Below are 23,724 nucleotides of genomic sequence, written 5' to 3' on the forward strand. Positions count from 1 at the left end.
CCATTGCGGCACTTCCAGTGTGATTTTGGGCTATATAAAAATAAACTGTATTGTATTGTATTGTATAAGTGAGTACTATTCAAGATCTCAGTTCAATAAAAGACAATAGCAATACATTAATCAACTGTAGGACATAAATGTAAGCAAAAAATATTCAACAAGTAAGTAGAAATGATTCATATTCATATACAGTACTTGTAACATATACAGTGTATCCGGAAAGTATTCACAGTGCATCACTTTTTCCACATTTTGTTATGTTACAGCCTTATTCCAAAATGGATTAAATACATTTTTTTCCTCAGAATTCTACACTCAACACCCCATATTGACAACGAGAAAAAAGTTTACTTGAGGTTTCTGCAAATTTATTCAAAATAAAAAAACTGAGAAATCACATGTACATAAGTATTCACGGGTGGCATGGTGGCGCAGTGGTAGTGCTGCTGCCTCGCAGTTAGGAGACGCAGGCTCGCTTCCCGGGTCCTTCCTGCGTGGAGTTTGCATGTTCTCCCCGTGTCTGCGTGGGTTTCCTCCAGGCACTCCGGTTTCCTCCCACAGTCCAAAGACATACAGGTTAGGTGGATTGGCGATTCTAAATTGGCCCTAGTGTGTGCTTGTGTGTGTCCTGCGATGGGTTGGCACCATACCCGGGATTGGTCCCTGCCTTGTGCCCTGTTTGGCTGGGATTGGCTCCAGCAGACCCCTGTGTTTGGATTCAGCGGGTTGGAAAATGGATGGATAAGTATTCACAGTCTTTGCTCAATACTTTGTCGATGCACCTTTGGCAGTCTTTTTGAATATGATGCCACAAGCTTGGCACACCTATCCTTGGCCAGTTTCGCCCATTCCTCTTTGCAGCACCTCTCAAGCTCCATGAGGTTAGATGGGAAGCATCGGTGCACAGGCATTTTAAGATCTCTCCAGAGATGTTCAATCGGATTCAAGTCTGGGCTCTGGCTGGGCCACTCAAGGACATTCACAGAGTTGTCCTGAAGCCACTCCTTTGATATCTTGGCTGTGTGCTTAGGATCGTTGTCCTGCTGAAAGATGAACCGTCGCCCCAGTCTGAGGTCAAGAGCGCTCTGGAGCAGGTTTTCATCCAGGATGTCTCTGTACATTGCTGCAGTCATCTTTCCCTTTATCCTGACTAGTCTCCCAGTTCCTGCCGCTGAAAAACATCCCCACAGCAGGATGCTGCCACCACCATGCTTCACTGTAGGGATGGTATTGGCTTGGTGATGAGCGGTGCCTGGTTTCCTCCAAACGTGACAACTGGCATTCACATCAAAGAGTTCAATCTTTGTTTCATCAGACCAGAGACTTTGGTTTCTCATGGTCTAAGAGTCCTTCAGGTGCCTTTTGGCAAACTCCAGGCGGGTTGCCATGTGCCTTTTACTAAGGAGTGGCTTCCGTCTGGCCACTCTACCATGCAGTCCTGATTGGTGGATTTCTGCAGAAATAGTTGTCCTTCTGGAAGGATCTCCTCTCTCCACAGAGGACCTCTGGAGCTCTGACAAAGTGACCATCGGGTTCTTGGTCACCTCCCTGACTAAGGCCCTTCTCCCTCGATTGCTCAGTTTAGATGGTTGGCCAGCTCTAGGAAGAGTCCTGGTGGTTTTGAACTTCTTCCACTTATGGATGATGGAGGCCACTGCGCTCATTTGGAAATTCAAAGCAGCAGAATTTTTCTGTAACCTTCCCCAGATTTGTGCCTTGAGACAATCCTGTCTCAGAGGTCTACAGACAATTCCTTTGACTTCAAGCTTGGTTTGTGCTCTGACATGAACTGTCAACTGTGGGACCTTATATAGACAGGTCCAATCAACTGAATTTACCACAGGTGGACTCCAATTAAGCTGCAGAAACATCTCAAGGATGATCAGAGGAACCAGGATGCACTGGAGCTCAATTTTTAGCTTCATGGCAAAGGCTGTGAATACTTATGTACATGTGCTTTCTACATTTTTTTATTTTAATAAATTTGCAAAAATCTCAAGTAAACGTTTTTTACGTTGTCATTATGGGGTGTTGTGTGTAGAATTCTGAGGAAAAAAATGAAATGAATCCATTTTGGAATAAGGCTGTGACATAACAAAATGTGGAAAAAGTGATTCGCTGTGAATACTTTCCGGATGCACTGTAGTAACATTGTCAAAACCTACTTAATGCAATCTGGGAATGAATTCTGGATAAACACCAAACCATTCCGGTGCACACTTGCCCATAAACCCAACAATGGGCCAGTTTAGAACAATCAATTTACCTAGCTTCTGTATTTGTGAGATCCTGGAAAATATGGCGGAAAACCCACAGTGACATGAGGAGAATGTGTTAAATCCTCACAGGCAGTGCCTGATCCCAGGAAATAAACATTACCCAACGTGCCACCATTTCACTTTATAGTTGCTAAAATATACAAAGTTGTTTACATTGATATAGTGCTTTGCAAATAAATTCAGATCTCAAGAAAAGTTGCTGGATTACACAGGATGGCAGAAAAAAAAAGTCTTGTGGATTTTTGGTAGATTGCAAAACAGTGAATCATCTACTATTTTGTACAAGGTCTTTTGTTCATATGAGGCCAAGGCTGAGCTCACATTTAAAGCAAAAACCTAATTTTGCCATAGAAATGCTAACACTACAATGAAAGGGGCAACCTGGACTTAGCAGCTTAATGGAACTGTACAAAAAATAAAGAAAGGGCAGCACCAGAAAATAATGCAATGGAGCTCACATTCACTTTGGCTCACTTACATCCTGATCTCTATAATAAATATTAATAATAATAATACATTTTATTTATATATACTATTGAGAATCTGAAGCATGATTTGAAAATGCCAGTCCACATGCATTCTGCCAGAAATGTGAGTGCTCTGGAGCAAATCTGTCAAGAGGAGTAGAAAAGTATACTCCTTACCAGTATGTAAAGCTGAGAGACAATTTAAAATGCTAACAAGACTTGCACCTGTTTGTGGTGTTATGGGTCCACAACTCGCTGAGCAAAGGCCATTTTTTTTTATAAATAATCACTGCACTCGAGGTGGCTTCGTGAGGGGGCGTAGTGGTTGTAGCAAGCGATCTGCGGTGTGGGTGTTTCTCACCGAGTGTACAGGTGAGGAACTGGCCACATCCGTGATTGTTCCCGTGGCTAATGTGCTGCAGCTGCTATGGCCCCTCGCTATATAAAAAGAAGCGCGAGTCGGATGGAGAGGAAGAAAAAGAAAAAGAAAGACGGAGGTTGCAGAGAAGAAGGCAGGAAGCAGGAGTGAGAAAGTCAGTTGAGAGAAAGAAGGAGAGCGAGCAAGCGCAGGCTCACTCTGTATATGAGCAGCTGGGAGAGGCGAGCCCAAGTGAGGTGTTTGACTGGCACCTGAGAGCCGATGGTAGTGGTCGCTCCTGCTGAGCGATTGTTTGGAGCAGGGGTGACCGAGAGAAGGTTGGCTCGCCGCAGCAAAGACAGGCAGCAGGAGTCGGAGATTGGGAAGAGAAGCCCCGGTGTGAGCGTCCTGGTTTCTGGGGAGCCCAAGTCTAGGTCTAGGTGAGCTGGGGAGCCAGGAATCGGAAGGCCACCAGATCAGTTGAGTAGGAGAAGGTCAGCTGCAGGTATGGCGACTCTCCTGTTGCAAAGCCCAATGGGAGAAGCAGGGGAAACGCCAGGTAAAAAGACACCAGACTTTGTGTTTTTAAAGGTTTGCTTCCAGCGTTGTTTTAACCTCATTTTAAAAGGATTGTTTTTTTTGTGTGTGTTTTTTCCTCCACGTTTTTCTTTTAATGGATTATTTATTTATTGAACTATTTATTTAATGAAGAATTCAAAGCACTGCATTTTACATGGAACATTGTTTTGTTTTGATTGTTTCTTTTAATAAAAGCACTTTTGCACATCTTTACCATCCCCTTGCTCAAATGTTGTCTCACTGTTTAGCTCACTCGGTGACATTATCAACGGTGTTGGGTTCAAGGGCTTCCAAATATCAGATAGGAGCGTGGAGCAGAACCCACATCGTCACACTGTTATTGAGATAAAGATTTCTCAGCCAGACATTATTGCAGTCTCTGTAGCATATTTCTGTTTTTGACATTTCAAAAAAAATCTGCTGACAAGGAATTTTATATTTAAAGATTTTCTTTTTGAGCATGTCAGTCTGGATCAAACATATTGATTAAAAAAAAATCTGTTATCTTTCATTTGAAATCCAGGAGTGGTATACTTGAAAGGAACTGTGAATGATTTTATAGTATAAAGTGTAAATATAATTTCTATATGTGGAATGGAAGAATATCCCCAGTGTCTCTCACAAACAAACAGAATAAAGAAACAATGTTGCTCCTGCCACTTCACAAGTCACTTACACTGTTTTGTCTTATAATGTGTCTTTCCTCCTTCTTAAACTGCAATGCCCCTTTCACCATCCTTCTCTATCTTTCTGTATCTATTCCACCCCACCAGTGCTAACGCAACTGATCTACTGATTCTGGACTGAATCTAGAATTAGCGAGGAGCGCCCTTTAAATCACATCTCAGGATTACCTTGATGGTAAATTCTCGAAATTAGGAGTCTGCAACTGAGGCATTAAGTCTATTAGTTAGGTTGTAGACTGTTGGTTTGAGTCTGTGTCATCATGCCAAAGACAAACATTAGTCAAAGTTTTTTGCTCTGTGTCTTTTTGGATAGGTTTAGTTTGTGCACAATGTAGCGTAATTTTACATTCAAAAACAATTCATGTAGCACTTTCAAAAGGAAGCCTGTAGTGACAGCGTCAGGTAGTTTGGGGAGGGAGATAACCCACAAAATGTTGGGTGGTGGTGAAGCAAACAAAGAATCAGTCAACGATGGAAGTTTCACTTCCACTGTTGCCACTTTCACTAGGAGATTTACTTTGTGATTGTTCAAGTACATGAAACTAGTCAACAGCACTGGTATTTTTATAAGAAACAGCTGCATATTCATTGGCTAATATTTAATCATTATTGGAAGAGTACTTATTTTAGACATTTTTCACACATTCAAATACACTTTAAAACTGGTGTTAATAGTTTAACTTTTTTGAATATTTACAAAATACCATGTAAGTGGAAAATAATAAAAATCTTGTCATTTTTCTGTATGTCAGCATATAAATAACAGACTAAAGATTTCATCCAGACTCAGTACACTTGTCTGTAAGTGTATGGAGTATAGATGAGAGTTGACTTGTTAGCGATGACAGAGCCAACCACCTGTTCCCATCAATGAAACCACAAGGCCAAAAATACAGCTGAGGTGAAACCATTTTATTTAATGCACACTAGATGAAAAAGCACTTGTCCACCTGAGGAATGTAGAAATAATTACTTAGTACAGGCACAGTGTTTTTAAAGCATTATTACAGTAAGCATTCTGCAAGCTCAATTGCCAGGAATAGGGTGACTTGATGATTTGCCTATGAGACCCTTTGGTCATTTGCAAGGCTCCGCTGGGTTCTCTCTGTGGATTGGGAAGTAAAAGATAGGTTCTGTTCTTGGGCAGGGATGTCCTGGTGGTTCCTGAGAATCATCCAAAACCTGAAGCTTATTGCAGCCCAGGGTGAATGTCTTAGTCATGGTGATTTTCAGTTGCACCCATACCTGTCGTCCCTATGAGTGGGAGGAATTAAAGATTTACATTTAGAGAAGATGAAACAGAGTTAAAAGAAGGGTTTTAAGATAAAGTTGAAAGGAAATTTGGATAGAAAAGAGGAAGGAAAAAAGAGAAGAGGGTGAGAGAATGAAAGAAAGACAGGAAATATAAAATTGTGAAGGTTTATTTAAGCTTTTCATTTTTCCAGCTGAGGATATTAATAATGAACCGAAAGGGAAGGGAGGAATATGAAACAGGGTAAGATGACTTGAAGTTAGAAACTGTATGTGTAACGCAACATTCATATACCTTTAGGGACTAGTTAATTGTTCCGACTAGGGCATTGGATATCTCTGGGTCTACAGTTCTTGAGGCTGATCCTTTAATTAGCTGTGAACAACCCAATTTCACTGAGATTGCACAGGTGGTGAACCAGCTATGGGAAGGGAAGGCTGCAGGGATCTGTGGAATCTGGGGTGAACTTCTCCAGGCTGGTGGTAAGGCTGTCTTCCTGGCATTGCAAGCAATTTTTGTTTCCATTTGGGAGACTGGCGAAATCCCAATTGACTGGAAAATGGGACTTGTTGCCCCTATCTGGAAAAGGATGGGTGATCGCCTGGATTGCAGCAACTACAGGGGGATAACAATGCTCTCTGTGCTGGGTAAGGTCCTTGCTAGGGTTGTCCTTAATAGGATCCATGATCATTTGAGCACCTATCAGTGGCCGGAGCATTCTGGTTTTACAACTAAAAAGTCTACCATTGACTGCATCCTGGCACTGAGGGTTCTCATGGAGAGCAAACATTGTCGATTTTCGTAAAGTGTTCAACTCAGTTGATCGAGCTGCCCTGTGGGACATCCTGAGACTTAGCTTCAATGTTGCTGGATATAACGGTTGGCCTGTACACTGGTACTGTGAGTGCTGTGCAGAGTGAAGGCTGCATTTTTTCAAGTTGATGCTGGGATTCGTCAGGAGTTAGTTCAGGGGGAGCATCAGTTATGACACTATGGCCATGTGACGCGATTCCCCATGGGTGTTCCGGTTCTCAGGATCCTCATTGTTGAGGGTTAGAGATACTGTAAATATACATATGTTCCCCATTATGTTTTCTTTTATAAATCCCAACAATTGAGTGGAAAGTTGCATAGTACTCTTCAAGCCTTTTTATGTGCATATGCAAGCTTTGTAAACAAGGCCTCTTTTCATGATTGATTATAGTCCTAACCAAGCAGCACTGAGGGCAAGTTGGGAACCAGCTTTGGATCAGATGCCTGTCTGGTGGAGGGCACACTGGGCTAAATGTGAGTCTCAGTTATATAAATCTATGTGTCTTTGGGAGTTACCATGCCACCAACATTTGCCATGTTAATGCTAAACAGGTGCCTTTTAAAGTAAATGTAAAGAATGAAAGAGAGAAAGGAAGTGTGTAAGATAACAGTAAAGGAATGAGTGAGAAATGTGGATCTGGAGAAAGGGAAGCAAAAATAAAATGGCAATGAAATTAAGTCACATTCTAAATGCATAATTCAGAGAATACATGTAACCTTCACAAGCAAACAAAGCACTTGAATCTAGAAACATTCCTACCTTGTGGTCCTGAACACATTGGATTGTAAGGACTTCACCCGCAATGGGCCGCAATATAGAATAAAGCTGGTTATACTAGTCAAAGTGTCAGGGAAGAGAGAACAAGAAATATAAATGAGTGAGATGTGAGATTTTAACACCCAATCAAAAGATGTACCATTGTTACAGAAGCCGAAATAGCCATTTTTTCAGGGTATGTCTAGCTCTTTTACTCACATTATAGGATACATTACAGGAAGGAAAGACACCAGCTGTCTGGAGAGCTCTACAATTGTTAAGGAAGAAAGTATTTTTGTCACTTTAAACTACTTTTCATCTTGAAATAAACATTAGCCCACTCCAATATGCACTTACCTGTCTACATCAAAATTGCCCCGCAGTTTAAGGGCAGTTTGAAAGTACTTGGTGGGTGAGTTCATCCCCTCCACGCAGCCAGCACAGGCACCGTGACGGCGCCATTCTTCTTGCCTAAAGGAAAACATTTTTAAAGTAAGCCGGGAGTTCAACAGTGGAAGCTCCGACAAACTCTGTGAATTCTGTACCATCATCACATGCATCATATACTGAAATATTGTAACTTTAGTGACCCTCAAAGACAAGTTTCAACATGTTTCTGAGTAAAAAGTCTAAAGGAGGAAGAACAAGGAGAGGACAGCTGCAGACTATGAGAAATGACGTAGACTAAACTTAGTAGAACTTGCCATATCCTCTTACCAGAAGGAGAAACTGGACTTATTCTGAATTAGCGTAGGCCACAACATGGACAATTGTGGTTCCAGCACCTACAAAGAGAGATAAGAAACAGGTAGGAGTTCCGTTACACATCCCAAACATGTATATTTTTATGAAAATATTGTTAAACAGACCACTTTTGAAAAATTCTCTTATGAACAAAAATTGAATGTTTTCAGATGTGTTTGGGACATTGTGAGCATATGGTTGAATTACTTCACATGTGGATTATGTGACACAAGTAAAGTGAGACACTTTATGGATGTTATTGATACTGTTTGCTGTAGTCCAGTATTGGTCACCATAGTTGCCTGTTATATCAGAAACTTTGTATTCTTCATTCTGCATGAAAATGTGAGATTTAAATTTTTTATTGATCATCCATCCATTATCCAACCCACTATATCCTAACTACATTGTCACAGGGGTCTGCCGGAGTCAAAACCGGCCAACACAGGGTGCAAGGCAGGAAACAAGCCCTGGGCAGGGGGCCAGCCTACCGTAGTGTGCGTACACACACTCACACACACCAAGCACACACTAGGGACAATTTAGAATCGCCAGTGCACCTGACCTGCATGTCTTTGGACTGTGGGAGGAAATCGGAGTACCCGGAGGAAACCCACGCAGACGCGGGGAGAACATGCAGACTCCACGCAGAGAGGACTCTTGGAAGTGAACCTGGGTCTCCTAACTGCTAGGCAGAAGCACTATCCACTGCACCACCATGCCGCCCACTTTCTTGATCATTACTACAATAATATTATTTTTGTTTGGAGTAATCCTTTAACAACATGTTTTACCACACCTCAGGGTGTGTTATAAGAACCCCTTTCCTAAAGTGTGAAGAGAAAGAGGTTATCATAATCTCCCCAAAAAAGTTCAGAAATAAAATTCTTTAATATATTCAGCTCCAAAGGATAAATCCAATGTTCATGAAAAGATCAGCATAATCATGTATGCAGGAAATTAGTTTTATATGCAAATGATTAGTGTTTTAAGGCCTTGACATTTGTGTTGCCCTATTATAAGGCTATACATCACACTCGCCATGAAAAAGTGAACACCAGACAGGTTGCAATCAAAGTTGCCTCAAAAAATTGGTTCTTCTATTATAGGACCTCAAGAATAACTCATTGATTTATCATTCATCAAAACAACTGAGCTAGTTTGGTAAGGACCAAATTAATGTTCTTGTTGAGACTGGTTCCATGTAGATGTTACAGTGGAGATAATGTTGCACACAATAATGACAGGAGGCCTTTGGTATTTGTTAGTAAAGACGTGAAGATTGCATCTCCATTGCCATGAACTAATAACAAGCTTGACTTCAGTGATGATTCTTGCATATCTCTTAGTTTTAATGTCTATTACATTCACTCATGGAAACAATGAGGAGAACAGAACAATACATCCACACTACCAGAACCATGGGTGTCTTTATGCTGGGAGCAGTCACCCACAATTGTCTGTCATCTTCGCTCTTCCATGGGGAACCCTGATCATGCAACTGCACACAAAGGACAGACATCCTGCAACCTTTTGTGAAAGACCTGCCTAGTCCATTTTCCAACAAAACATAACTGCAATCTCCTGGAATTGCCTGTGTGACATTGGTAATCTTCTCAGCTTAGCTGTGCATCTGGGCGTGTTTTTTTACTCTTTATAGGTAAGATCATTGTTTCATACCTTGTGCTGGCCATTGCATCAACATAGAAGAAGTGCAACACTTGGTTATCTGTACCATAGTAAACCATTTGGTATATTGCATTTGACTCTATGCAATGTTTCTCAGCTGCTTAAACTTATAACTATTGAGTTTTTTGCAGCCTTTACAACTCCCATGTGCAGTACCCCCGTATAATTGTAAATTATTTGCTTGTTCCAGCTTTGGAATCTTTTCTTACTCATGTGCTGTACACTGATTATAATGGAAACTGGACCACTCCACCTAGACATATCTAAGTTTGTATCAGGACTTTATAAGAAAATTTAAATTCAGATTGAATGCATCCCACCTTAAACATTAAACATGCTAGAAGGCATCTGTATCTTTCTACAAGGTATTGTCAATAGGTTAATATTATTAACCACAATGAAGCACTGTATTTACGTATAGTACCTTCAGAAAGTATTCAGACCTCTTCACTTTTAACACATTTTTTATGTTGCAGACTTATGCTAAAATCTATGAAATTCAGTTTTTTCGCTCATCAAAAGAATTTTAGGAGGTTTTGCAAATTTATTATCATATCATATTGACACAAATATCCAGACCCTTCACAATAACACTAGTAATTTGGCTCAGGAACATCTCATTCTACTGATCATCGTTGAGATGTTCCTACAACTTAAGAGTTCATCTCTATTAAATTCAATTGATTGTACACATACTGTATGTCTATAGTTTCAAAGACAGCTGACAATGTTTATCAGAGAGAAAACCAAGTCATGACATTGTAGGGGAAGTGGAGACAGGATTCTGTCGAGGCACAGATCTAGAGAAGTCTCCAAAGAACTCTTGCAGCATTGATGCTTCACAAGAGCACAGTGGCTTCTATAATTCTAATGGGATAAGTATGAAACACCCACAACTCTTTATAGAGCTGGTCACCCAGCCAAACAAGCAAAAGGATCATGGTAAGAAAGTTGACCAAGAACCCAATAATCATTCTGGTTGAGTTCTAGGCAACCTGTGGAGAGATGAAAGAAATATCCAGAAGGGCATCTGTGCTTCATGGCAGTGTGGTCAGATGACAGACAAAAGTCCTCTTGAGTTTGCAATAAGAAACCCAAAAGGTCTTTCAGATTATGAGAAGCAAGATTCTCTGGTTTGCTTAATCCAAGATTGAAATGTTTGGCCTCAGTTCTAAGTGTCGCATCTGGAGGTCAAGCAGGCACTGCTCATCACTTAGGTAATACCATTCCAACTGTGATGCATGGTGGTGGCAGCATCATGCTGTGGAGTTATTTTTCAGCAGCAGGGACTGGGAGATTAGACAGGGTTGAGGGGAAGCAGAATGGAGCAAAATACAGAGATTTCCTTAAAGAATACCAGTTCTAGAGTGCCATGCACCTTGGATTGGGCTGAAGATTCACTTTCCAACAGGAATATGACACCAAGCATAAAGCAAGAACAACACATGGTTGGTTTAGGGACAAAGCTGGGAATGTTCTCGAGTGTCCCAGTCAGAGACCAGACTAGAACCTGGAAAGACCTGAAAATAACTGTCCAGTGACAGGCTCCATCCAAACGGAAAGAGCTTGAGATGATCTACAGAGAAGAATGGCAGAAAATCCACAATTCCAGGTGTACAAAACTTGTTGCATGATTCCCAAGAAGCCTCCGTGCTGTAATTACTGCCAAAAGTCTTTTAACAAAGTACTGACTAAAGGGTTTGAAAACTTGTGCCAATGAGATATTTCAGTTTTTTTATTTTTAATAAATTTTCAAAAATTCCTAGAATCCTCTTTTCTTTGTCATTTTGGAATATTGAGCATTGTTTGATGAAGGAAAAAATGAGTATTAGAATAGTATGAGTGAATATGGGTATACATATGAGCACGCTTTGCATTGGAGTGGTGCTTAATCTAACACTTGTACCTGCTATCTGGTAAATACTTAAGGCATACAGTAGATAGGCCTTTTGATCAGGAATTGGACTGAGAAGATTTGAAACTACATCAATAGATGTGGATGAAACAAGTGACAGCCTATATTAACTTAGATGATGATTGCCTGAAAATGGAATTCAAGATCTGTGAATATGGTGCTGAGGTCTGAGGTGCTGCCTGCTGTTTAGAAATGATGATCAGCCAAACTTCCAAATTTGAATTCTATCCTACATTTATGGCATTAAAGTTCAGAAGGTCTTGAATGATGAAGTGAGAATTCAGATATTAAATATTAAATATGTGTTATTAATCATTAAATATTTGAAGAATACACTCAGGGTTATGTTGAAGCAGGCAGACACGACAGGGGCACCCTCAGGCCCAAAGAATGCACTCAGAGTCTCGGGACAGGCAGCAGAATCAGGCTTTATTGTATGGCACACATACAGATTCAACTTAGATAGAACAATGAGTATCCAGCCATAAGCATCTTTTACATTTATTATAATTATTATCATTTAAGTCATTATTCTTCCTCATCTGACTCCTAACATTCCACTGCTCTAATCCTCCCTGTAATTAATTCCACCAATAATTCTTAGTTGAGGGGGTGTCAAATCCCACTCTGTCTATCTTATCCGTTTGATAAGGACAATTCTTGCTTGCTACCATTATTTACAGCCAAAGAGCTCACATTCCCTCTCTAAGCCACGGGGCCCATCCTTCGGCTCTCTAGAATTTCTGACCTTTGGCTTATGAAATGCTGGTGTTTTCTTTTCAGCTGGGAACACTTTTTCTCCCCTGGGATGTGTTCCTTTATAAAGAACTGACTAGAACCAATACCATCTTCTTTTGTACACATGGCAGAAATAATTACAAGAGAGAGATACAGTACAAAAAGAGATATATGTATTCAACTTGCTTTAAAAGACAACATTCTTTCCCAGAATATAATGCATAATACTGTATACATACATATTCAGGCTGGAGAGAAGCAAAAGGACATCCCAGCCAACTGGGAGAATGCTGACACATGGAAGTTCCATGCTGCGAGGAATGTTGGTGGCATAATCAGACACTTATGTCAGGTATGGCGACTACCAGAAGAACTGGCTTGTTCTTAATACCTTCACACACTCTGGGTTTTTAAATCATATTGGTCTAGTAGACATCAGAAACTTTTAAAATGACCTGCTTGTGTCCTTAACATGTGTTTTGCCTATCTCCCTAACCTGACTTACAGCTATCATGTGTCAGTCTCTCTGGCAGTCTCTCTTGGCTGAATTACATGGCTTTGTGAAGTAAATTTCACAAATTACATTTGGCCCAAATAACCTTCTTGCTACACTGTGGCTTACTTCCAACTTGAACACCTGCAGAAGGGTAATCATGTTGGGGTACTTGGATGCTGCCAAGGGGTGATGGAGGAGAAGAACCTTCCTGCTTCATGTAGCATGCATGTGGCCCAGAAGTGTTTTCAGTGTGCAGTACCATAGCACCAAAAGTACTCCCAGGCCCCTTGGACAACACATGGTGAAGTGGAAAGAGTGCTGATTGGTATAACTATACTGTGCTGAACTGAAGTAAACCAGTTAAGGTGCTATTATTAAATAAACTGGGGTCTCTGCCCCCTGCTCGCTTCGTTCGCCATCCCCTGTGTTTGGATAATCAGATATACAATTTTAAAAGCTTTTTTTTTTCTTTGGAATTGTTTCAATTTCATTATTTGCAATTTTAAATGGGCTGTGCTGTAGTAAATGTATGTGCTGTCAAGCCAGGACCATCAATGTAGTGTAATCACAAGGGGGTACCACTGAGCTGCAAACCACAGACACAATATCACAAAACACAATTCTGGATAAAAGAAAACATTTTTATTCCTCATCAACACGCCTTTAGTGAACACAGCCAAAACACACAATTATAAATGCAAGAGTCTTTGCACCTTCCACCTTCCTGATCAGTGTCACATTCTGCCTCCCGGCCCTAATTCCCCAAGGTGAGATGAAGTGGCTCCTTTTATCTCAGACCCAGAAGTACTTCCAGTGCTAGGACATGGTCCTTTGCAAGCACTTCCAGGTCAAGCGGAAGTCCCATAAGGCTGGGACTGTAAACCCCCACAGCACCCACTGGTGGCACTCAAGTCATTCAACAGGGCTGTACTCTCAGACTCCAGTTCCCAGTATACCCTGTGGGTATTAGAATGGGTACTGAAGTCCAGGGATGCCACCATGTAACGTACTGGGGAAGAAAATATTCACCAATAATCATCTCCCAAGTCGTTCCATTGCATTGGCCTCCTAGCCTGGTAAGGGTCCCTGTTCAATCTTGGATGGGATGCCAGCCCATGAGTGCCATCCATTACAGCAGCATTATAGAGGTACAGTCACAGATAGCACTGGGAGGAACAGAATTGCTAACACCCTCTCTCCACTCATCTGTGGTCCAGAGGACGAAGCAGACTAATGTCACTTCTGGCTTGGTCTCAAAGAACCTACCTCTTCCACCTAGCAGGCTGCTTAACTACACAACAGTGTTTCTAAAAGTCAGCGTTCATATTCAAACTTGAGAAAGAACAGTAAGGAAAGTATCACTGGAAGTCTGAACAAAGAGGTACTAAAGGACACATATACTAACATCCACAATTATTGGACTGACACTTTTGCTTTCTTTTTCCCAACCTTTTATTTTGATTAAATGGGGCACTGATAAGTCCCCAAAACTTTATACTCTCAGTCTTTTTAATTTCTCCCTATAGGGTATGCAAGAGTGTGCATTGCAATGGACATGCACTGTATATACGGTTGGCTCTTGCCTGGTTTTCAGTCCTGCTAGATTAGGCTTTGTTAAGTGTGAGCCTGACATGGATTAAGTGGATTTGATAATGAAAGAATGGATGGGCAATGGCTTAAATATGAAATGTCATATATTGTAAGATACAAAAAGCCTAAGCAAATAACTGAAATGGCTGGAATGTGGCATACAGAATCCTTAATTCTAATAGAAAAAAGCATGAATTCTGCTGTTAATAGATTCTTGTCTGAAAAAAAGCAAAAAACTAAAATACTGTATGTAGATATTTTCAGTTAAATAATTAATTCCCATAATAGACATAAAGTGACGTCAACTTACATCCAGATCTGAACGGAAAATTGGCCAACAATCACAGCAGTTTTCATTATGTATCATGGGCCTGAGAGAGACCGTGACACAAAAAAAAAAACAGTTAACCAATCTTGAAACTAAATGGAATTTCCTACTAATGATCACAAAAAAACAAATTGCTGTGAGATCAAAGCGATCAGCACCTTTGTATCCACAATGTGATAACATACCAGAGCCCATGAATGGTCCAACCCTTCACATTGACGGGGATGCTGCACTTTAACTTTTTCAAGCTCTAAAAATTTAAAAAATAAACGTTTTAAAGGTCACACTGATGGGATCAGCTGGTCACTTTAACAATGAACATAACATGCTAGCATTCCTGTCAGTCATAGATTATGATTATACCATGTTGTTATGTTATATTCCACCTCTACTCACCACACAGTAAGTACCCGGCCACATCAGGGTGAACTTCATGCATTCCCAGGAGCAGAACCTGCAATGCAGAAATAGAGAGTTTAGCCACCTGCCTTTAAACTCACTGTTCACAGCTTCCTTTTTGTGAGTCATTTTACTAAACCACCTTTCCTCATTCAACTTCCTCTTATATTTTTGCCTTTAAAAATCAAAGTCCGTGGCTAAATTTTCTAGACATACCAATACAACTGAATAGTCTTTTCTGTTTTAAACATTTTGAATACATTGCCGTTGGCTTCTCTTATATAAAGCTTATTTGCCATTCTTTCTACCGTAATTTTCTTTAGCCTTACTTTGCATGGATTCCTTGGAAGCCGCTGGCTGGCTGAATCAGGATGGCAGGTAAATTCCAAAGAAGACAAACTGATGTCACAATTCCTAAAGGGCAGAATTCAGAAAGTTTTGAGCCTGTGGCACGCTGAACAACCAACATCCTTTAAGCATTTTCAGTTGGTAGAAAGTCTCTCATTTTAAATAAAATTGTTTCTCCAATGATATGTTACAATAATGTTACAAAATTTTTCACAAGAGCAGCAATCTGGAAATAAGAAAGAAAGAAAGAAAGAAAGAAAGAAAGAAAGAAAGAAAACTAACTTACCCTTCATTTTTCTCTGCTGCAGTGCAGAATCAGTTCTCTCTCAGTGGAGAATCAGTTACTTCTCACTGATTTTGAGATGATATAGAAGCACATGACTGGAGGACACACCTCCAGCAGCTTCATGCTGTCCAGTCAGATGCTTATGCCCTGGAGCCTTAAGAAGTTCAGCAAAGTCAAAGAGGCATGGCAGAGAAGACCATGTGAAGATTTATGTGATACCAGGGCAGCAAAGCAACCAGCATGTTGGCTGTTCAATGTTTAAGATTTTATAACAGAGGAAAATTTAACCTGAAGGCTTCTGTAACCAAAGGTTTGAAATGTGCCACTGTGATTTGTGAGGTTTATTCCATAGACATCATTTTATTTAAAACGGCTAACTGAGGCAATAAATAAACACAGACGAAGCCATGCAAACCTTCTGCTAGGGAGAAAGCATTATTGCTGGGTAAGAAACTTGACAGAGAGAAGTCACAACTAAGATGGGAAGAGACAAGTGGAGGCAGCTCAAGCAGGCCATTACATGGTACTGGTGTGCTCCCTATTTGGTGATGGTCAACATATGTTCAGGGGCTACTGTCTGCTATTTAGAGTTTCCCTGTGTTAGCAAAGGGTGAATCCTATGTTTGACAAATTCACATTCTTATTTAGGAAATAAAGACAGTGGGGCATGTATAAAGCTCTGGCAACTGCACTGAATATTAGAGCTCACCTATGGATGGATGGAATACTGTACATTGCTCCTGCCCATACATAGGAACCATGCTTCCCTCAAAAGTAGCGACAGCTGACTGCAGGAACCCAAGTCTGTCCATACTGTAGTAGTCTACAGGCGTTTTTTCAAGGCCCTATTTTATCCTTTAAGTAATGGCTTTCTTACTTCACTTGTCCTATTAAATCTGCAGTCACCTCTTCACAGTAAAAACTGAGACTAGTATTTTGTGACCACTGTGAAGCTGTGCTTGAAGCTGTTGTGCTCTGAGGTGCCAGTCATGCAAGCCGGTACCCCTGAGAAACATGTCTTCTGATTGGGTTGTGACTTTGGGTCTGCTAGTTCCTAACAGAGTTTCTTTCAGTTTCCAATTGCCTTTGGATTGTATAGGACACACTGACAGTTTAATTCTTTTTGCAGTCTCTCTAAATGAAAGGCCTTCACTTCTAAGATTCTAAGTCTCATTTCATTTGTTATTTGCTGTTTTCTTGCCATTATCACTGGAATATTGTAGTACTTCAGAAGATGTAGTAACACAGTCTGTTACAACTTTGCTTTAAGACAGACAGAGGGTTTTGAAGTAATCAACAGAACTTAGGACACCTAAGCAAATTGTCTGCTTTAACTTGGCAAGGCTTAACTAACTTTAATTGCTGTAGATCATCTGTAGGCTTTAACCTATTAGTTGTTCATTGAAGAACGCCCATTTGTAATATTCTATTTCCTTTTTTCAGTTTTTGTTAACCTAAACTTTAAATTTTAAACCTTTGGTAGTTTACCACTTACCTTTTCAACATTTTAGGCCATTCGTTGCATTTCAACCGATTAAATGTGAAGAAAAACTGGAAAAACTGAGCTATTTAAAACGTTTGACCAGTAGTTCCAGAACCCCAGACAAAAAGTCACAGACACAAGTCCTGATTGAAATAAAGGGTTTTATTCTTTTAAATTCCCATCACAAACAGGCTTCAGAAGGCACACAGCACATACAACACAATTCTCAAAGCTTATTCTTTTTCCTCTGCTCCTCCAGGCAAGCTTCACCTGCTTCCTCCCAACTCCGGCTCGCCTAGATGAAGGAGGCTGCTCCTTTTACGTAAAATCCGGGAGCATTTCTGGTGTCCTGATAATTCAGGGTATATCTGGAGTCCAGCAAGGTAGTGCCCCCTGGTGGCATGCAAGTGACACAACAGGGCTGCACATAAGAACAGCAATTCCTGAAATGCCCTGTGGGTTTCTGTAGCAGTAGCAAAGCCCAGGGGGGCTACCACCTAGGGTATTGGGGGAGATAATGCCCTGAATAAATTGCCTTCCCCTGTTCATCCACTTTATTGGCATCCCTGCCAGGTAAGGATCCCAGTTCTGCTCTGGCCAGGATGCCAGTCTCAGTAGGCCATCTCTCACAATATATACATATATAAAAAGAGACAGAGAGAGAGAGACTGACTTTTGGTTTAGTAAAAACTGCAATCTCTTCTAAAGAACATTTTCCCAAAGAGCATGCACTACCTGCTGAATGTGGATTCATAGTACCATTTACTTACAATATCAGTATTAATGTCTGTGAGAACCTGAAAAAATAAATAATGCCTGTAGTTTTATTTATTTTTCACTAAATACCATTTTATAATTTATTTTAACTATATTTTTTCTGTGCATGTAGGCAGCATGGTGGAGCTACGTGTAGGGTTGCCAGCTTTTGGATGTTAGGTTTAAATTCCTCTTCAGGTTGTTGCCTACAGTATTTGGTATTTTCAAGTTCTTATCTTAGTTGTGTGAACCTTCCTTCCACATTCCCAAAAGACTTACTGGTTAGCCTGATTTGTTATTCCAAACTGAATAACTGGCCCCCAAAACCCTGAACTAGACAAAGCAGATTTGAAAATGTTATGTTAAGTTATATTTATAACTGTATGCAATGCTCTGAGCTTGTCAGTGGAAAGTGTGCTATATAAAAATAAATTAAAATATCATTATCAAATTTGCTTAATCTAGTTCAGGTTTGCCGGAGCTTGAGAGTTTCAAGTTATTTTTGTATAGCGCTCTTCATTGAGTGCAGGCACAGAGTTTTGTGACAAGTTCTCAGGTAAAATGTGCAAAACAGGGCAAGACAAAGATAAAAATTTGGGGTGTCACTGCAACCCTGTATATTGCAAAGGCAAAACAATAAGCAAAAGAATGTCCCTAAGGACAGTTTAGACTATCCAAGATGGTGACACTTCAGTCAGTGAGGGGCCACTTCAACCACCAACAATGTGCAACACCCCCCTGGATGATGCCATGACAGCCATTTATTTGCCAGTACACTCACCACACATTAGCTATTAGGTGGTGAAGGAATGAGAGGGATAGTTCACTAAAAAGGGAAAGGGGGTGATTAGGGGAACATAATGGACATTTCCATGATCAGGGGCGGTCCTAATAGCGTTTTAATAAACAATGAAAAAATACAGTGCAATAAAACAAACTATTGGAAGTGTAATGTCTAACAGAGAGAAAATCAAATTTTACATTTATACATTACCAAAATATTTCGTTATAGTGTAAAGGATTTTCACTTTAGTACCATCTCTAGTCATCAGTTCACCAGGTCACTAACAACTACATAAACATTTTCTCTCAGAGCTGCAGCCAGTTCGTTACTGTATTTCAGGCTAACTTTCCCCGCCTACCAGTTTCCACTACGCGAGTCAATTGCATTAGCAAGTTAGCACGCAAACATATATATCCATACAAAAAAAACTCTTACTAACTCAAATCATTTTATCAACATGTTCAAAATCTCATTGACGATATTTTATCGTTTTAAAGCCTGTAATGTGCACTCCAATTATGGCGACTTTGCTAACCTGTGATAAAGAATACAGATAGCACACGCATTGACCTGGCGTCAGCTTCACACAAGAGAATTTATTCTTCCTGTTTGTTGTACTCTGCTCAATGCTGCTCACGCAAGGAGTGCCCATCTAACGATTTAATTTTGTTTTATTTTGCGAGCTGGTTATTAGATGCCGCGCCAGCCAGCCAGAGAATCCCCCGCTCCTCTCCTCCCTTTGCTGCAAGCAGCAGGCGCACTTCGCAAATGGAGGGCGCTCTTACTCCCCGCAAATAGGCAATAGAAAACCGATCGGTGCCCATGTAATCCCAAAAATGCGCTGGCATGATGTCGGGGCACCATGGGCGCGCGCAAAAAAATTGCCGATACTCAAGATGCCGCCCCCTCCACGATGCCGCCCTGGGCAATGGCCAATGTTGCCCATATCAAAAACCGCCACTATCACTGACATGATAGGCAATTTAGTTAGGACATCAGAATACACCCTACTGTTTTTGAAGGATACCCTGGGATCTTGTAGGACCACAGAGAGTCAAGACCTCAGTTTTATACCTCAACTGAAGGACACTGCCCATTTTTAAAGCACAGTGTCTTCATTACTGCACTGGGGCTATGGAATCCATACACTGAACACAGGGTAAACACCTCCCTGATGGATGGCCTTACCAACACATGTTCCATCAGCAGCCCAAGCTTTTCCTAGATGTTCTAACATCGATGTACTGACCAGGCTCTAACATGCTTAGCTTCTGGTGGATTACTTTTTTCGAAGTGTACGTGGTATAGCACTGACTATTTGGCTGAGACCCTGAAACATAGAATTGGCTTTGTATACCTTTCTAGACCGCCAGATTTTAATTTTGTGTTTTTCGCTGGAGATCCTTTCCATCAGGACATGGTGTTACTCCATGTGAATGCTCACGGCTTTATTCTGACGGTTTTAAGAATTAATCAATAATACAGAAAGTCAGACAGGAAACTAATATTCCTTTTCTCCTGGTGGACTTAACCAATTGTAGAATCACAGGTTTAGGCTCAACAAAATCTCTACAATCTCCTCGATAAGTTTCAGTATGGCTTTTGAACTTGTTGCAAAAGACAAACAACCTTAACTTATGCTCTTGACAACATTTATAACTCCTGATGGAAGCAATTAACCAGTTTTTGTTTTGTTAAAATGAAGTTTCCCTTTTGACCACACTCTTTGCTACAAAGGCTTGAAAACTGTACCTAGTTTTCTGATGCTCTTCTTAAATGGGTGGAATTTTAACCCTGTGCTTTGGGTGAAGTAGCAATTATATAAATGGAACAAAAAAAAAGGGAAGAAAGCACTGGGCTATCAATTGGAATAATGAGAATTTGGAATGTGTGGATTCCAATAGAACCCCTTAAACTCAATGGCACATTAACTACCTAACCTCCAGGATTTATGTACTGATCTTACCGCTTTCAAGAAAACCATAAAAAAAAAAAAGGAAATCAAGACGGTGTTTACACAACCGATTTCATTCATTCCAACTACCCACCACAAAGTACCCCTAAAAATAACACTTTTACCACTTACCACCTCTCTCTCTCTCTCACTCTAAGAACCTGGACTTCACTCCACCAAAGAGTTTAGCATACATCTCAGTCCATATCCTATATGTACATTCAGTAAGCCCCAAGGATTCTAGTAGTTTTAAAATTCACTCAAGTTCATTATGGCCAAATATTTGGTTCAGGGCCACAGGTCTAGAACTTCCATTAGCAGTTCCTTATGTCATGGCACTCTTTAGTTTTTGGTTGCTCTTAAAGGGTCAGGTCAGTTAGGAGGGCTCTATATTACCTCCATATTTTCTTAAAATGGCAAAATATCCATCCATCTATCCATCCTCTTCCGCTTATCCGAGGTCAGGTCACGGGGGCAGCAGCTTAAGCAGAGAGGCCCAGACTGCCCTCTCCCTGGCCACTTCTTCCAGCTCTTCCGGGAGAATCCCAAGGCATTCCCAGGCCAGCCGGGAGACATAGTCCCTCCAGCGTGTCCTGGGTCTTCCCCGGGGCCTCCTCCCGGTTGGATGTGCCCGGAACACCTCACCAGGGAGGTGTCCAGGAGGCATCCTGATCAGATGCCTGAGCCACCTCATCTGACTCCTCTCGATGCGGAGGAGTAGCGGCTCTACTCTGAGCCCCTCCCGGATGTCTGAGCTTCTCACCCGATCTTTAAGGGAAAGCCCAGACACCCTGCGGAGGAAACTCATTTCAGCCGCTTGTATTCGCGATCTCTTTCTTTCGGTCACTACCCATAGCTCATGAACATAGGTGAGGGTAGGAGCGTAGATAGACTGGTAAATTGAGAGCTTTGCCTTACGGCTCAGCTCCTTTTTCACCACGACAGACCGATGCAGAGCCCGCATCACTGCGGATGCCGCACCGATCCGCCTGTCGATCTCACGCTCCATATTCCCTCACTCGTGAACAAGACCCCGAGATACTTGAACTCCTCCACTTGGGGCAAGATCTCTCCCCCAACCCTGAGAGGGCACTCCACCCTTTTCTGGCTGAGGACCATGGTCTCGGATTTGGAGGTGCTGATTCTCATCCCAGCCGTTTCACACTCAGCTGCGAACCGATCCAGAGAGCTGAAGATCATGGCCTGATGAAGCAAACAGGACAACATCATCTGCAAAAAGCAGTGACTCCTTCAACACCCTGGCTGCGCCTAGAAATTCTGTCCATAAAAGTTATGAACAGAATCGGTGACAAAGGGCAGCCCTGGCGAAGTCCAACTCTCACTGGAAACAGGCTCGACTTACTGCGGCAATGCGGACCAAGCTCTGACACGGTTGTACAGGACCGAACAGCTCTTATCAGGGGTCCGGTACCCCATACTCCCGAGCACCCCCACAGGATTCCCGAGGGACACGGTCAAATGCCTTTTCCAAGTCCACAAAACACATGTAGACCGGTCGGGCAAACTCCCATGCACCCTCCAGGACTCTGCTAAGGGTGAAGAGCTGGTCCACTGTTCCGCGACCAGGACGAAAACCACACTGTTCCTCCTGAATCCGAGGTTCGACTATCCGACGGACCCTCCTCTCCAGAACCCCGAATAGACTTTTCCAGGGAGGCTGAGGAGTGTGATCCCTCTATAGTTGGAACACACCCTCCGGTCCCCTTTTAAAGAGGGGACCACCACCCCGGTCTGCCAATCCAGAGGCACTGTCCCGATGTCCATGCGATGTTGCAGAGGCGTGTCAACCAAGACAGTCCTACAACATCCAGAGCCTTAAGGAACTCGGTATCTCATCCACCCCCGGGGCCCTGCCACCAAGGAGTTTTTTGACCACCTCGGTGACTTCAGTCCCAGAGATGGGAGAGCCTACCTCAGAGTCCCCAGGCTCTGCTTCCTCGTGGAAGGCATGTTAGTGGGATTGAGGAGGTCTTGAAGTACTCCCCCACCCACAACCCGAAGTCGAGTGAGGTCAGCAGCGCACCATCCCCACCATATACGGTGTTGACACTGCACTGCTTCCCCTCCTGAGGCGCGGACGGTGGACCAGAATCTCCTCAAGCCGTCGAAAGTGCTCTCCATGGCCTCTCCAAACTCCTCCCATGCCCGAGTTTTGCCTCAGCAACAACGAAGCCGTTCGCTTGGCCTGCCGGTACCTATCAGCTGCCTCCAGAGACCCACAGGACAAAAAAGTCCTATAGGACTCCTTCTTCAGCTTGACGGCATCCCTCACGCCGTGTCCACCAGCGGGTTGGGGATTGCCGCCACGACAGGCACCGACCACCTTGCGGCCACAGCTCCGGTCAGCCGCCTCAACAATAGAGGCACGGAACATGGCCCATTGGACTCAATGTCCCCACCTCCCTCGGGGCGTGGTTGAAGTTCTGCGGAGGTGGGAGTTGAAGCTACTTCTGACAGGGGACTCTGCCAGCCGTTCCCAGCAGACCCTCACAACACGTTTGGGCCTACCAGGTCTGACCGGCATCTTCCCCCACCATCGAAGCCAACTCACCACCAGGTGGTGATCATTTGACAGCTCCGCCCCTCTCTTCACCCGAGTGTCCAAGACATATGGCCGCAAGTCCGACGATACAACCACAAAGTCGATCATCGACCTGAGGCCTAGGGTGTCCTGGTGCCAAGTGCACATATGAACACCCTTATGCTTGAACATGGTGTTTGTTATGGACAATCTGTGACGAGCACAGAAGTCCAATAACAAAACACGCGCGGGTTCAGATCGGGGCCATTCCTCCCAATCACGCCCTTCCAGGTCTCACTGTCATTGCCCACGTGAGCATTGAAGTCTCCCAGCAAAGCGAGGGAATCCCAGAAGGTATGCCCTCTAGCACCCCTCCAGAGACTCCAAAAGGGTGGATACTCCAAACTGCTGTTCGGCATACGCACAAACAACAGTCAGGACCCTTCCCCACCCGGGGGAGGGAGGCCACCCTCTCGTCCAC

The 23,724-nt window shown here is 42.3% G+C and overlaps 1 protein-coding gene across 1 annotated transcript; it reads right to left on the minus strand.

The window, feature by feature from the left end:
- Window positions 1-5,266: 5,266 nt before the first annotated feature.
- Window positions 5,267-15,807, minus strand: rnaset2l (ribonuclease T2, like). The gene is made up of 10 exons (XM_039772227.1): window positions 15,725-15,807; window positions 15,420-15,504; window positions 15,088-15,145; window positions 14,877-14,941; window positions 14,674-14,734; window positions 7,909-7,976; window positions 7,549-7,662; window positions 7,411-7,459; window positions 7,195-7,269; window positions 5,267-5,623 (listed from the first exon to the last, which is right to left on the minus strand). Exons 1-10 carry the CDS (start codon window positions 15,729-15,731, stop codon window positions 5,447-5,449), a joined length of 759 nt encoding a protein of 252 aa, XP_039628161.1. The 5' UTR covers window positions 15,732-15,807; the 3' UTR covers window positions 5,267-5,446.
- Between the last annotated feature and the right edge of the window lie 7,917 nt (window positions 15,808-23,724).

This window comes from Polypterus senegalus, chromosome 12 (genome assembly GCF_016835505.1).
Source record: "Polypterus senegalus isolate Bchr_013 chromosome 12, ASM1683550v1, whole genome shotgun sequence".
Lineage (NCBI taxonomy): Eukaryota > Metazoa > Chordata > Cladistia > Polypteriformes > Polypteridae > Polypterus > Polypterus senegalus.